This window comes from Argopecten irradians, chromosome 12, assembly GCF_041381155.1.
Source record: "Argopecten irradians isolate NY chromosome 12, Ai_NY, whole genome shotgun sequence".
Taxonomy (NCBI): domain Eukaryota; kingdom Metazoa; phylum Mollusca; class Bivalvia; order Pectinida; family Pectinidae; genus Argopecten; species Argopecten irradians.
The window spans coordinates 16,356,292-16,369,873 of NC_091145.1; the positions used below are offsets into that span (position 1 = coordinate 16,356,292).

Consider the following 13,582-nt stretch of genomic DNA (forward strand, 5'->3'; position numbering starts at 1 on the left):
AAAACTAGACTGATCACAAAGTACAGACATCAATATTTTGCATTTACTTGAACATCATTTTTACACGATGGAATGTACCAGTCATCAAAACGAAAAGATTTTCATGGTATGCCAGTCATGTGTAAAGTATCCCCTTCTCTGTGGAGTTTGTATTGAGGAGGACCATACAGAACACAAACTACAGACATTACGGAGCGCCGCTCAGTCTATCCGTCAACACTTTGAACAGGTAGAAACAGACAAACTGGAGGTATTTGAAGAAATCAAATCTGACTTGGTAAATATATCGAAACTTAGGGAAGAATGTCACCAAGAATCGAGTCGTGTTGGTGAGGAAATCGTAAAACATGTTGATGTTATAAAAGGTGAGGTTGACAAAGTCAACAAGGAAGTAGAAGAGAAACGTAAAACCGAGTTCGATAAAAACATGGCTTCTATTGACGAAACGGAGCAAGCCCTGACACAACAAGTGTCTCGGATAGAAATGTTCCAGAAGAAGGTGGCCGAGATACAGAAGATGAACGACTACGTGGAGGTCATCGTGGCCGGCAGGGATACGGAGGTCCCCGATACCGCACGTGTTCCGAGACCCGACATACATAGGCTACAATTCCAGACGGGAACTGTCAATGCATGGCAACTGGAGCGAATGTTTGGTACTGTTGCAGGTACATGTGATGGAAAAACAGAGAAAGGAGAAGAGAAGGCCAATACCTCGTCAGACTTTGTTGGTTCGATTAAAAGAGAATTAAATGTAAATATATCGTCTGTGAATTCTTTCAGCCATTCGCAAACACATGGTTTGGCGTACATGTTTTGTCATGAATCAGAGTTGTGCTTCCTGAAATGTAGTGCTAGGAACAGTGTAAAGCTTTCGGACAGTTCTGGACAAATTAAACAATCCATCAACCTTGGAACCACGACTAACGGCTTTACAGTCACGAAAGATAACCGGCTACTTTTCTGTTGTACCCATCAGAACTGTGTCAAGGAGATGCAGCTACCAAATGGAGAAATTACAGAGAAGATTGATACCAGTCCCCTAACACCAAAGTGTATATGTACAGGTCCGTATGGTGACATATATGTTACACTATGCGATAATACTGAATATGAAGTCACAGAAAGCAGCACACGTGCTTTGGCGAGGTATGGTAAACGGGGCCGAGAGAAAACGCGCCGTCAGAATGATGCATATGGTAACAATATCTTTGTTTTGCCATTGGAAGTCTGTGTAAACAGCGCAAATACACAAATAGCGGTCATCAATGATATAAATCGCAGACGTAGTGAGCTGGTTCTTTTTGACGGACAACTTTCACCCGAACTAATTTACAGAGGACCAAGTGTTTTAACCGGTGACACGATGGAAGGATTTGAACTATCTGGGGTCATGTTTGATTCCAGAGATAACATTTTAGTTGCTGAAGCATTTAGTCGCACTGTTCAACTTTTGAGTCCATCTTGTGAACCATTAAAGACATTGCTTGTTACTGATGCCAGTCCAAGGGCCCTTGCGTTGCACGACGATAAAGTGTGGGTTGGTGATCATAAAGGCAATGTGCGGATTTTCAGGTACTCGTATTAAGAGGTAAGTCTTGTTATTTTCACAAAGAAGCTCAATAAATTATATCAACATTGTCGTAACCTTCTACATAAAGGCTATTTCGGTGTTATCATATCAAAATTTCGTTAAAACTTTTTTTAAGACAAGTCTAGAAAGTTCTGAGATTTTGGCGCGTTAGAAATTCTTAACCAGCAAATGTTATCTATCTTTATATTCAATCGTATGTAAACTGTATTTTGTAATATAACCTATAACTGTCATTATTTACGTAATCACTTTTAATATAATGGTTAAATAGCAAGCTTACACTGTAAATCACTGAAGCACTATAAAATAGCCTAGACACCTTTTAGAAATTTTCATCTTATATTAAAATGTATACTTTCATTTCCATTGATAATATTGATATTTGGTCCATTGCAGACGTCGGTAGTCCCCAGACGAAGCTTTGCCCTTGTCGGAAGGTTTTGGTTTTATCCAAGGAATCGGACATTAATTGTAAAATCCTGACTGAGTTATATCCTTGATATACAACTCAACATTATCATTACCTCCACAGGAACATGTATACAGTCTTTACAACGTTTGTGAAATGTAGACATAAGATATATCTCAAGACGTCACAGATTGCACATTTATCTGCATTTTCTTCATTTTCAGCCTAGATTGTACATTATTCGCTTTGCCTTTGATGTCTTTCTAAGTAGGAGAGGTGATAATGCCCAACAGTTTTGCGTAAAGGACATTCTCTTAGGACATTCTGCAATTTCAATTTTCAGTATTATACAAAAAGCATCTACATGTACTTTATATGTCAAACGTTACTTGTTATATGGTATTGAATAATTGCAGTTTAAAAATACAAACAATTATAAAATGCGTAAAGTGTTACGCATTTCACATTTGTTTGTACTTTTAAACCGCAAATTTTCCAAATAACATCTCTAAAAAATAATGTTTAATCCGAAATTTCAACAACATGAAAGGCCCAATACATTTTCGAAACGACTTTTGATTTTTAAAATGGAATGTAAACGAGAGTGATAATTTTGAGTCGCTGAAAAACTTACTTGTCTGGTGGGGCCGTCGATATAAATTTTCTTACGTTATTATTGTTTTTAAGAAAGTTTTATTTTTTGTAATAATTCTTTAATGTTATTGAAATTTCAGGTCTTATTAATTGAACACAGTTAAACAGAGGATCTTACATGAATGACTATAAAGTATGAAATGTATTAACGAGTTCACTAATATCAGCCTTCAGACGAATGGCGAAAACTAGTTGTATGTAAGACAGGCAAATTCCGGCTCGGAGATGTCATTTCAGTGTATCGATTTAAAATATTAATTATGATGAGAAAATTACATTTGACGTATGCTTTTATGTTACAATATTGATATAACACGTGTGACGATATTTTTGTCATGACCATATAAAATACTTTCAAATATACGAGATTATTGTCAGAATACTGGATTCTTTAAGTACGTGTGGGGATGTTAATCAAGCATGCCACAAACATTCGATATTTGCGATGTTTTATGTATATGAAATGCATATTTTTATATTGTCAATTTTCAACAAAAGAAAAAAAAAGTTTGGTTGGTTGCTAAACATCTCATTAATAAAACTAGATTTATTTAGACGGTGTACCTTGTACCATTGGGCTATTTTGGCTTATTTGGCGTTTGGCATGAAAGCGCCAAAATTTAACACACCAAAGTTTGGCTATGTATTTATTTGTTGTACATAACATAATGTATCTACATGCCATTTATTAAATATGTGAACACGATAAATTACTCAATCATGTTATATAAACATGCATTAAAGGTATGTTCAGCGCGGAAAAAAAGTTACCGGTGCGTGTCTTTCTTTTTCCAAACATGTTCATCATTATATATGCGACTATTAATCCCTTCTATTTAAGACAAATATTTCAGAGGGTTGTCTTTGTATCAATAAGGCTTCAAAACTTATCACATCAGTTTTTCATCTTTGTGGGAACTATGTGTACAGACAAGTAAATCTTCAGAATTGCGATGTGTTGCATGGAGACTGCTCTATAATTGGGTTATTGTTACATTGTAATAATGGAGGTTTTACAAATGAGTAAATCTATGTAATGTTAAAGTCTTTCAGTTACACATAATATTACGAAGATGCTTGAGGGTATATATCCATACTAATACAGACACAGATACAGTTGAGAAAAGGTTGCAAAAAAAGGGAAAAATTGGAAAATGTATGTCATAGTGGCCTAGTTTACAATTTTTAGATATTTTGTTTTAGATATATATATCCGAAATGTTCCATTTATCTTTATTATTATCAATTAGAAAATAATTTGTAGTACCGTAAAAGGATTTTGACATATTGATCTTCAGATGTTTGCAACCTTCATTGCCTATATTTGTATTTTATATTCAAACACTAAAATAAGTTAATATTATATATGAGGAACATTTATAAAGAATGCAGCGGCTTTATCATGTATATACAAAGGACATAAAATACGAGATATAAATTATGTAATTTACTAATTCTTGATGAAAAGCTATTGTCAGAATTCTGAGGTTGATTTTAGATCATTACCATTAACATTCATAACAAGTATTGGATGATATATATCGAAATCATATTAAAATTGTATTTCTTGTAATTTTCACCATCACAAACTCTCATAAAACATACAATATGTGAATATGGATGCTTATATATGATGGTTCAGATCCATGAAAGCATCAAAATACTATTGACATAGCGGTAAATGTCGCATGAAATATCCCATGTTTTGAAAGAAACGCCATGTTTCAAACTTTCGGGTAATATCGGAAAACTGAGTTGCATCACGCGACCAACATCGGCGATACCCGTATAGATCGGAACCTCCAGAGCCATATCACGTGGTCAATATCGGCAATACCCGTACAGATCTGAAAAGATCGGATATTTCCGAGCTATTTAAAACGTGTACACGTTAAAAATCAATTTTTCAATTTAATTGTTTAACAACTTTGCGAATGCGAACTTTACAAAAGTCGGTAAATATCGAAAGTTTAAAATTTAGAGAGGCGGAGAAAAATATGTAGAACACTATAAATACTTTCTCTATGCCAAAAATACAACAAGTCACAGGCCATACATCTTTAATGTTTAGTAAAATTGATATAAAAATATCGCCTTTTTATACTTTGTTTGTTTGATTAATTCACGTCCAATAACATATAAGTTATGGTCTTGTAAGGACGGCCTCCTATGTATGCGGTTTGTTGCGTGTACACTGTATGTTGTGCGAGGTCCGTGTTTGGGGAGACTGCGGTATATTCCTGTTGAGTCTTCTTGCATAGTGGAACTGTTGCCCTTTTTATAGTGCTATATCACTGAAGCATGCCGCCAAAGACCAAGCAACACACACCACCCAATCACATTATACTGACAACGGGGGAACCAGTCGTCCCACTCCCTGTATGCTGAGCGCTAAGCAGGAGAAGAAACTACCACTTTTATAGACATCTTTGAGATTCACTGGAGGGCTGGAAAGTATTTGTCTTCAAAAAGTGTTGGTTACTCCGTATGAAATGATTAATTACATCTTAAGCTCTAATATCTAAAAAAAGTTGGTTTGAATGTGTAATTTTTCACAACATTTTATCTGCATTGAAAATAAAAACAAGGGCCCAATGGGCCCGAATCGCTCACCTTCAATCTGGTGATGATACATGGTTCATACTTAACAAATAGAGTAAATAAGAATTTATATCATCCCTAAGCACATTAAAGGCCCCTTTGCCTCTTGGTTATTAAAAAGAAGTCGTTTAAAGATTTTAGCCTATTTGACCCCTATGACCTTGAATGAAGGTCAAGGTCATTCTTTTTAACAAACTTTGTAGCCCTTGATCCCAGCATGTCACATGCCCAATATCAGGTCCCTATGCCTTTTGGTTTTTAAGGAGAAGTCTTTTAAAGATTTTGGCCTATTTGACCCCTGTGACCTTGAATGAAAGTCAAGGTCATTCATTTGAACACAGTTTGTAGCCCTTGATCCCAGCATGCCACAGGCCCAATATCAGGTCCCTAGGCCTCTTGGTTATTAAGAAGAAGTTGTTTAAAGATTTTCACCTATTTGACCCCTGTGACCTTGAATGAAGGTCAAGGTCATTTATTTGAACAAACTTGGTAGTCGTTTATTCAAGTATGCCACATGCCCAATATCTGGTCTCTAGCCCTCTTGGTTATAAAGAATAGCCCCTACTTGATAGTCAGGATTATTTGAACAAATGTAGAGCCACATGCCCAAGTCTCTACCCCTTGGTTATAAAGAAAAGTCGTTTTTTTTAGCCTATTTGACCCCTGTGACCTTGAATGAAGGTCAAGGTCATTCATTTGAACAAACTTGGTAGCACTCTATCCCAGTATGTCACAGGCCTAATATCAGGTTCATAGGCCTCTTGGTTATTAAAAAGAAGTCGTTTAAAAATTTTAGCCTATTTGATCCCTGTGACCTTGAATGAAAGTCAAGGCCATTCTTTTGAACAAGCTTGGTAGTCCTTCATCCCAGCATGTTACATGCCAAATATCGGGTCTTTAGGCCTCTTGGTTATGAAGCAGAAGTCTTAACAAGATATTTTAGCCTATTTGACTCCTGTGACCTTGAATGAATCAAGGCTATTCTTTTGAACAAGCTTGGTAGTCCTTCATCCCAGCATGTTACATGCCAAATATCGGGTCTTTAGGCCTCTTGGTTATGAAGCAGAAGTCTTAACAAGATATTTCAGCCTATTTGACCCCTGTGACCTTGAATGAAGGTCAAGGTCATTCATTTGAACAAACTTGGTAGCCCCTCATCCCAGCATGCTATAAGTCAAATTTCAGGACTGTAGGTCTCCAAGTTTTGGAGAAGTTGTTTAAATGGAAAAGTTGACGCCGGACGACGGACGCTGCACCATAGCATAAGCTCACTTGCCCTTCGGGCAGGTGAGCTAAAAATCATCCCTTTTATACCATGTGTTGATGAAAATAACCCTCCAATCCTACTAGATCAATGTCAAACATGATTTTCAAGAATGCTTGTTTTGTATGTGTTTTGTATGAATTACTTGTATCAAGGCTGTATTAGCTTGTATCAAGAATGTATTAACTTGTATCAGGGCTGTATTAGCTTGTATCAAGAATGTATTAACTTGTATCAAGGCTGTATTAACTTGTATGAAGGCTGTATTAGCTTTTATCAAGAATGTATTAACTTGTATCAGGGCTGTATTAGCTTGTATCAAGGCTGTATTAACTTGTATGAAGGCTGTATTACCTTGTATGAAGGCTGTATTAGCTTGTATCAAGAATGTATTAACTTGTATCAGGGCTGTATTAGCTTGTATCAAGGCTGTATTAACTTGTATGAAGGCTGTATTAGCTTGTATCAAGAATGTATTAGCTTGTATCAAAAATGTATTAACTTGTATCAAGGCTGTATTAACTTGTATCAAGAATGTTTTAAAATGTATAATTATTTAATATTTCTGTTTGTCAATTAATGATCGTAGAATATCACAACAAACCATACTGCACTACTTCATTCTGTATAAATCCGTCTGACTTAAGTTACCTCTAGGGCAGATATAATGTATCTTAGCCCTGCAGGTAGGGCGTTAGAATTGTACCTGCTGCCCCTATTGCATGATCGTAAAAGGCGACTAAATTTAGGATGTTATCTTTTCTCTTCTTCCTAACTGACTTTATCTTTCCTAATGCCTTCCTTGGCACCGCCTCACTTTTGGCCTTGAGTTGAGCGTTCGCCCCTGTGAGGAAGGCTCTGGGTTCTGTCCCCTGGCCGAGACACACCAAAGTCTATAAAAGTGGTAGTTTCTGCTCCTGCTTAGCGTTCAGCATACAGGGAGTGGGACGACTGGTTCGCCCGTTGTCAGTATAATGTGACCGGGTGGGGTGTGTTGCTTGGTGTCTTCGGCGGCATGCTTCAGTGATATAGCACTATAAAAAGGGCAACAGTTCCACTATACAAGAAGACACAACACGAACATACCGCAGTCTCCCAGTACACTCACCTCGCACAACATACACGCAACACACCGCATACATGGGAGGCCGTCCTTATATGACCATAGCTGTTTATAGGACGTTAATTAATCAAACAAACAAACAAACAGATAAGATGTAATATTCAAAATCATTCATCCACCATTGTTGTTATGATCATATATCTTTTGAACAATTTTGTTTAGCATGAGATATACAATTATTCATTTTGTTTAATATATATGTCATCATGATCAAGAACTAAAAAATAATGATTATAATGAGACTGCGGCGGCAGCGTGTAGTTCTGTGCCATTTAATTTTTAGGACTATTAGTTGATTGAGTTTAATACCTCGTACATGTATGTCCTTCAATGATCCTAGCTGTTAAAAGGACATCTGATTAATCAACCAGCCAACCAGATACAATCCCAATGTCCTACAGGATAGCATCATGATCCAATCAAAAGTAGTTATGCTGGTGATAAAGATAATGAAAGTATTCGACTGTGGATGATGCTCGAATGTGGCAGTTTACCAGGATCAGGTAACAAGGTCTTCTGAGATATTTACAAAAACTTTTCAAAATAACATATTTTTTATATTTAAGATGCTCCATCACCGACAGAGCATAAACAATACTCATCATTTAAACAACAAAAGGAGTTTACTCATGTAAATGTATTCTAAATACAAAAATAATGTAAATTAATTTGTTTTACTTTTGGTGCATGCGCAGTCGTACTTCATTCCATATAGGACATAGTGTCATGGACTATTTTGTCGGGCGAAATAAAGTATCTTTAATATTTTTATCTTGAAGATCGGGACCTGATTGTGGATTTACTAATTAAAAACTTTAGTCATTGTAATGTTGATGGTCGTCGGTGTTCAATTCACGATGAGCGGTCAACCTTTACAAGAACATTGACGACATCAATGGTTCTACATACGTTTTGTATTATTATAAAAGGACGTTATTGTTCGTATCATTGTGTGTGCTCTAAAATAGCTATGTATACATACACATGTATAGACTGTTTCTGTATTTTAACATTTTCAATATAATTTTGGTGATATAACAATATCTCGACCACGGAGAAATAAGAAGAGATAAAGGGAAATGCATCTAGAATATAATAATAAGTACCTTGCAATACTTGCAAGATGAATGTAAAACATACACATATAGAAAATAATTTTGACATCTTTATAGAACTGGCTATAATTTTCTTAAGATAGCAATGTTGGCAATTTAGGTATATCAAACTCCAGACGAATTCATTGAATGACAACATAGAATATAACTTTGTAATCAATAAGACATGGACTGTTTCTCATAAGTAGGGTTTATTATTGACACCCAACAAACAATGGAGTGTACTAAACACACAGGTGAGACAGTGATTATGGCGTGTAAGTCATGTGTAAAGTATCCCCTTCTCTGTGGAGTTTGTATTGAGGAGGACCATACAGAACACAAACTACAGACATTACGGAACGCCGCTCAGTCTATCCGTCAGCACTTTGAACAGGTAGAAACAGACAAACTGGAGGTATTTGAAGAAATCAAATCTGACTTGGTAAATATATCGAAACTTAGGGAAGAATATCACCGAGAATCGAGTCGTGTTGGTGAGGAAATCGTAAAACATGGTGATGTTATCGAAGTTATGTTATGTTACAAAACCATGGCGGCTATTGACGAAACGGAGCAAGCCCTGACACAACAAGTGTCTCGGATAGAAATGTTCCAGAAGAAGGTGGCCGCGATACAGAAGACGAACGACTACGTGCAGGTCATCATGGCCGCCAGGGATACGGAGGTCCCCGATAACGCACGTGTTCCGAAACCTGACATTCAGAGGCTACAATTCCAGCCGGGAACTGTCAATGTATGGCAACTGGAGCGGATGTTTGGTACTGTTGTAGGTACAGGCGATGGCGAACAAACAGATATAGATACATGTTCTGGAAAAACAGAGGAAGGGAATGAGAAGGCAAATACCTCGTCAGACTTTGTTGGTTCGATTAAAAGAGAATTAAATGTAAATATATCATCTGTGAATTCTTTCAGGCATTCAAAAAAAGATGGTTTGGCGTACATGTTTTGTCATGAATCAGAGTTGTGTTTTCTGAAATGTAGTGCTAGGAACAGTGTAAAGCTTACGGAAAGTTCTGGACAAATTAATCAATCCATCAACCTTGGAACCACGACTAACGGCAGTACTATCACGACAGATAACAGGCTACTCTGTTGAGAGGATCAGGAATGTGTCAAGGAGATGCAGCTACCAAATGGAGAAATTACAGAGAAGATTGATACCAGTCCCCTAAAACCAAAGGGTATATGTACAGGTCCGTCTGGTGATATCTATGTTACACTGTGCGATGATAACGAATATGAAGTCACAGAAAGTGATACATGTGCTTTGGCAAGGTATGATAAATGGGGCAAGGAGAAAACGCGCCGCAAGAAAAATGGATTCGGGAAAAATATCTTTGTTTTGCCATCGGAAGTCTGTGTAAACAGCACGAATACACAAATAGTGATATAATGATATAAATGACAGAAGTAATGAGCTGGTTCTTTTTGACGGACAACTTTCACCCGAACTAATTTACAGAGGACCAAGTGTTTTAACCGGTGACACGATGCAAGGATTTGAACTAGCTGGGGTCATGTTTGATTCCCGAGACAACATTATAGTTGCCGAAGCATTTAGTTGCACTGTGCAACTATTGAGTCCATCTTGTGAACCATTAAAGACCTTGTTGGTTATTGATGCCAGTCCATGGGCCCTAGCGTTACACTACGATAAAATGTGGGTTGGTGATAGTGACGGCAATGTGCGGATTTTCAGTTATTCGTATTAAGAGGTAAGTCTTGTTATTTCACAAAGAAGCTCAATAAATTATGTCAACATTGTCGTAACCTTCTACAAAAAGACTATTTCGGTGTTATCATATCTATATCATTTTAAAATTTCGGTAAAACTTTTTTTAAAACAAGTCTAGAAAGTTCTGAGATTTTGGCGCGTTAGAAATTCATAACCAGCAAATGTTATCTATATTTATGTTCAATCTTGTGTAAACTGTATTTTGTAATATAACCTATAACTGTCATAATTTACGTAATCACTTTTAATTTAATGGTTAAATAGCAAGCTTACAATGTTAATCATTGTAGCACTATAAAATAGCCTACACATCTTTTGTGATTTCTCATCCTAAATTAAAATTTATACTTTCATTTCCATTGATGATATTTATGATATTTGGTTCATTGCAGACGTTGGCAGTCATCAGATGAAGCTTTGCCTATGTTTGATGGTGCCGATGGCAGTCCCCAGACGAGCTTGTCCATGTTGGATGGTGCCGTTGGCAGTTGCAAGACGAAGCTTTGCCCATGTTTGATGGTGCCATTGGCAGTCGCCAGACGAAGCTTTGTCCATGTCGGATGGTGCTGGTTTTATCCAATCAATCGGACATTGTTAAACCCTAATCCCTTGATATACAACTATACATATTAACATTTCATCCCTGTACACGAGAACACGTCTACAGCCTCTATATGTGAAATAAAGACATAAAATAACAGAATGCACATTTATCTACATTTTGTTCATTTTCAGTCTAAATTGTACACTATTCGTTTTGCCTTTGCTGTTTTTCCTGAGTGAGAGTCCCTCAATAGTTTTGTAAAGGACATCAGAAGAAAATTCTTTCAAGGGTTTTTAAAATTCATTATTTAACTTAACAAGAGGCCCGTGAGCATTTACGGTCACCTGAGTTAGAATATATAATGAAACAAATAATGAAACAAATTAAAGACATATAAACACTATATGCTGGGCCTGAGTGTTGGTCAGTGATTTATAAATTTGACTTTTTAGACTATGAAGAGTATTTGCTTCCATCAAACCTGTGAGCTGAGGTATTTTTTGAAATTTTAATCATTTTGACCCTGTTTGGTCCCCCTGGGGGTCATCGAGGACGGATATGGATGTCGAGGACATCGAGGACGGATATGGATGTTAAAATGATATATTTTAGGCTAATAATTCTAATCAAGTTTGACTAATTTCCTATGAAAATTGAGCAAAAAATGCTCATTAATGTGTTTTTCCTTTATAAAGTATAGTAAACTTGACCCCCTCCCCAAGGGGAAACATGAGACCCCATGGTCATATAATTTACAATTTTTATAAAACAAACTTTAAGACCTTTTCATCTATAAAGTGTATTTGATTCTACCATTTCCAGAATTTTGGAAGAATATTTTTGAAGTTTTAGCCTATTTGACCTTTTTTGGCCCCGCCCCTCTGCCCCCAGGGGGTCGGCCTGGACCAATATGGATATGATGTTAAAATGCTTTCTCAGGCTAATAATTCTAACCAAGTTTGACTCGTTTCCAATGAAAATTGAGCAAAAAATGCTCATAAATGTTTTTTCCCTATATAAACTATAATAAATTTGACCCCCTCCCCAGGGTGAAACATGAGACCCCAGGGTCATATAATTCACAATTTTTTTAAAGGACCTTAAGACTTCTATTTATGAAAAGTATTTGATTCTACCATTTCCAGAATGTCAGAAGAAATTTTTTGAAGTTTTAGCCTATTTGACCCCTTCCCTAAGACCCCTGGGGGTAAGTCTTAGAAAATTTGTTAATATGATTAAATGGCCATCTCATACTGATAATTCTGACAACATTTGACTCATTTCCTATTACAAATGACCAAATAATGCTCAAAAATGTGTTTTCCCAATATAAACTATAGTTAACTTAACCCCCTCCCCAGGGGGAAACTAGAGACCCCAGGGTCATATAATTCACATTATTTGTAAAGGACCTTCAGACCTTTCTATCTATGAAGAGTATTTGATTTTACCACATCTGTGAGTAGAAAAGAAGATTTTTGAAATTTTATTCAATTTTACCCCTTTTGGCTCCTCCAACAGCCCCCTGGGGGGTGGGGACCATATAATTCACAATTTTGATTGGCCTTATGACTTAGAAGGATTGTGCAAAATTTCATTGAAATTGATGAAGCAGTTTTGGAGAAGAAGTTGAAAATGTAAATTGTTTACGGACATACGACGGACGACGACGGACAAAAGGCGATTAGAATAAGTCACTTGAGACTTCGTCTCAGGTGAACTAAAAAGCTACACATTTACCTTCCATGTAAAAAATATACCTGTCACTTTACGCATTTCATCATGTTGGTCCTTTTAAACTATAATCATTCCAAATATCATCTTTACAAAATAGTGTTTAAACCCATTTAACAACATTAAAGGTCCACTTTTCCGAAACGGCTTTTGATTTTTAAAATGAAACGTAAAAAGAGAGGGATAATTTTGTAGAGTTGCAAAAGTTATTAGCTTTGCTAGCTTAACACTATGTTCCCGGAGGCCATGGCAGCCCCACTTCAGGCCATCGTGGACAAAACGTGGTGACCACGACACAACGTGAAACAACGCAGGAGGACGTGATAGACAAATGTGAGCGGGCGTGATAACCGTGGATTCTGTGTCAGATTTTTAAACTGTTAAAACATTTGCCACGGCAGTCACGGTACAGATGGTTAACGTAACATGACGTAATAAAACGGAATTGACGCAGCAAAACGTAACAGTGCGTATGAAGCCTTAACAGAACTTGCAGACGGTCCGTGGTGGAACGGGCAGCAAGCACGTTCCCCGGCAACTCACGGTGCTTTCAAGTTTTGTAACATTCTGCTGCGTTTTTTCCATGTTTTATCGCGGTTGATGTAGACTGGCTGCACGTTTTGTCCCGTTTTTTCCAGGTTTGTCACGATTTTCACGGCAAGCCAAGGTGGATGGTCACCGTTTCAATCTGTCAAGGCACATCACGGCTTGCAGTGGTTGAAAGCCCGTCGCGCTACTTCGTGTTGCGTCCTATTAGGTCTTACATTGCAAGCAATATATGATGGAGTATCATTGATTGGCCT

At 36.9% G+C, this 13,582-nt stretch overlaps 1 protein-coding gene and 1 pseudogene across 1 annotated transcript; both read left to right on the top strand.

Annotated features, from left to right (window-relative positions):
• On the top strand, positions 1 to 4,815 carry LOC138336424 (uncharacterized protein PF3D7_1120000-like). The gene is made up of 2 exons (XM_069285917.1): positions 1 to 1,591; positions 1,991 to 4,815. The coding sequence occupies exon 1, from the start codon at positions 68 to 70 to the stop codon at positions 1,586 to 1,588; it is 1,521 nt and encodes a 506-aa protein (XP_069142018.1). The 5' UTR covers positions 1 to 67; the 3' UTR covers positions 1,589 to 1,591; positions 1,991 to 4,815.
• A 4,040-nt stretch (positions 4,816 to 8,855) lies between these two features.
• On the top strand, positions 8,856 to 11,182 carry LOC138336479 (uncharacterized; annotated as a pseudogene).
• Positions 11,183 to 13,582: the final 2,400 nt, after the last annotated feature.

Bases quoted from the DNA above. Each gene is read 5' to 3' on its own strand.
- LOC138336424 (XM_069285917.1), top strand. From the start codon at position 68: ATGGAATGTACCAGTCATCAAAACGAAAAGATTTTCATGGTATGCCAG.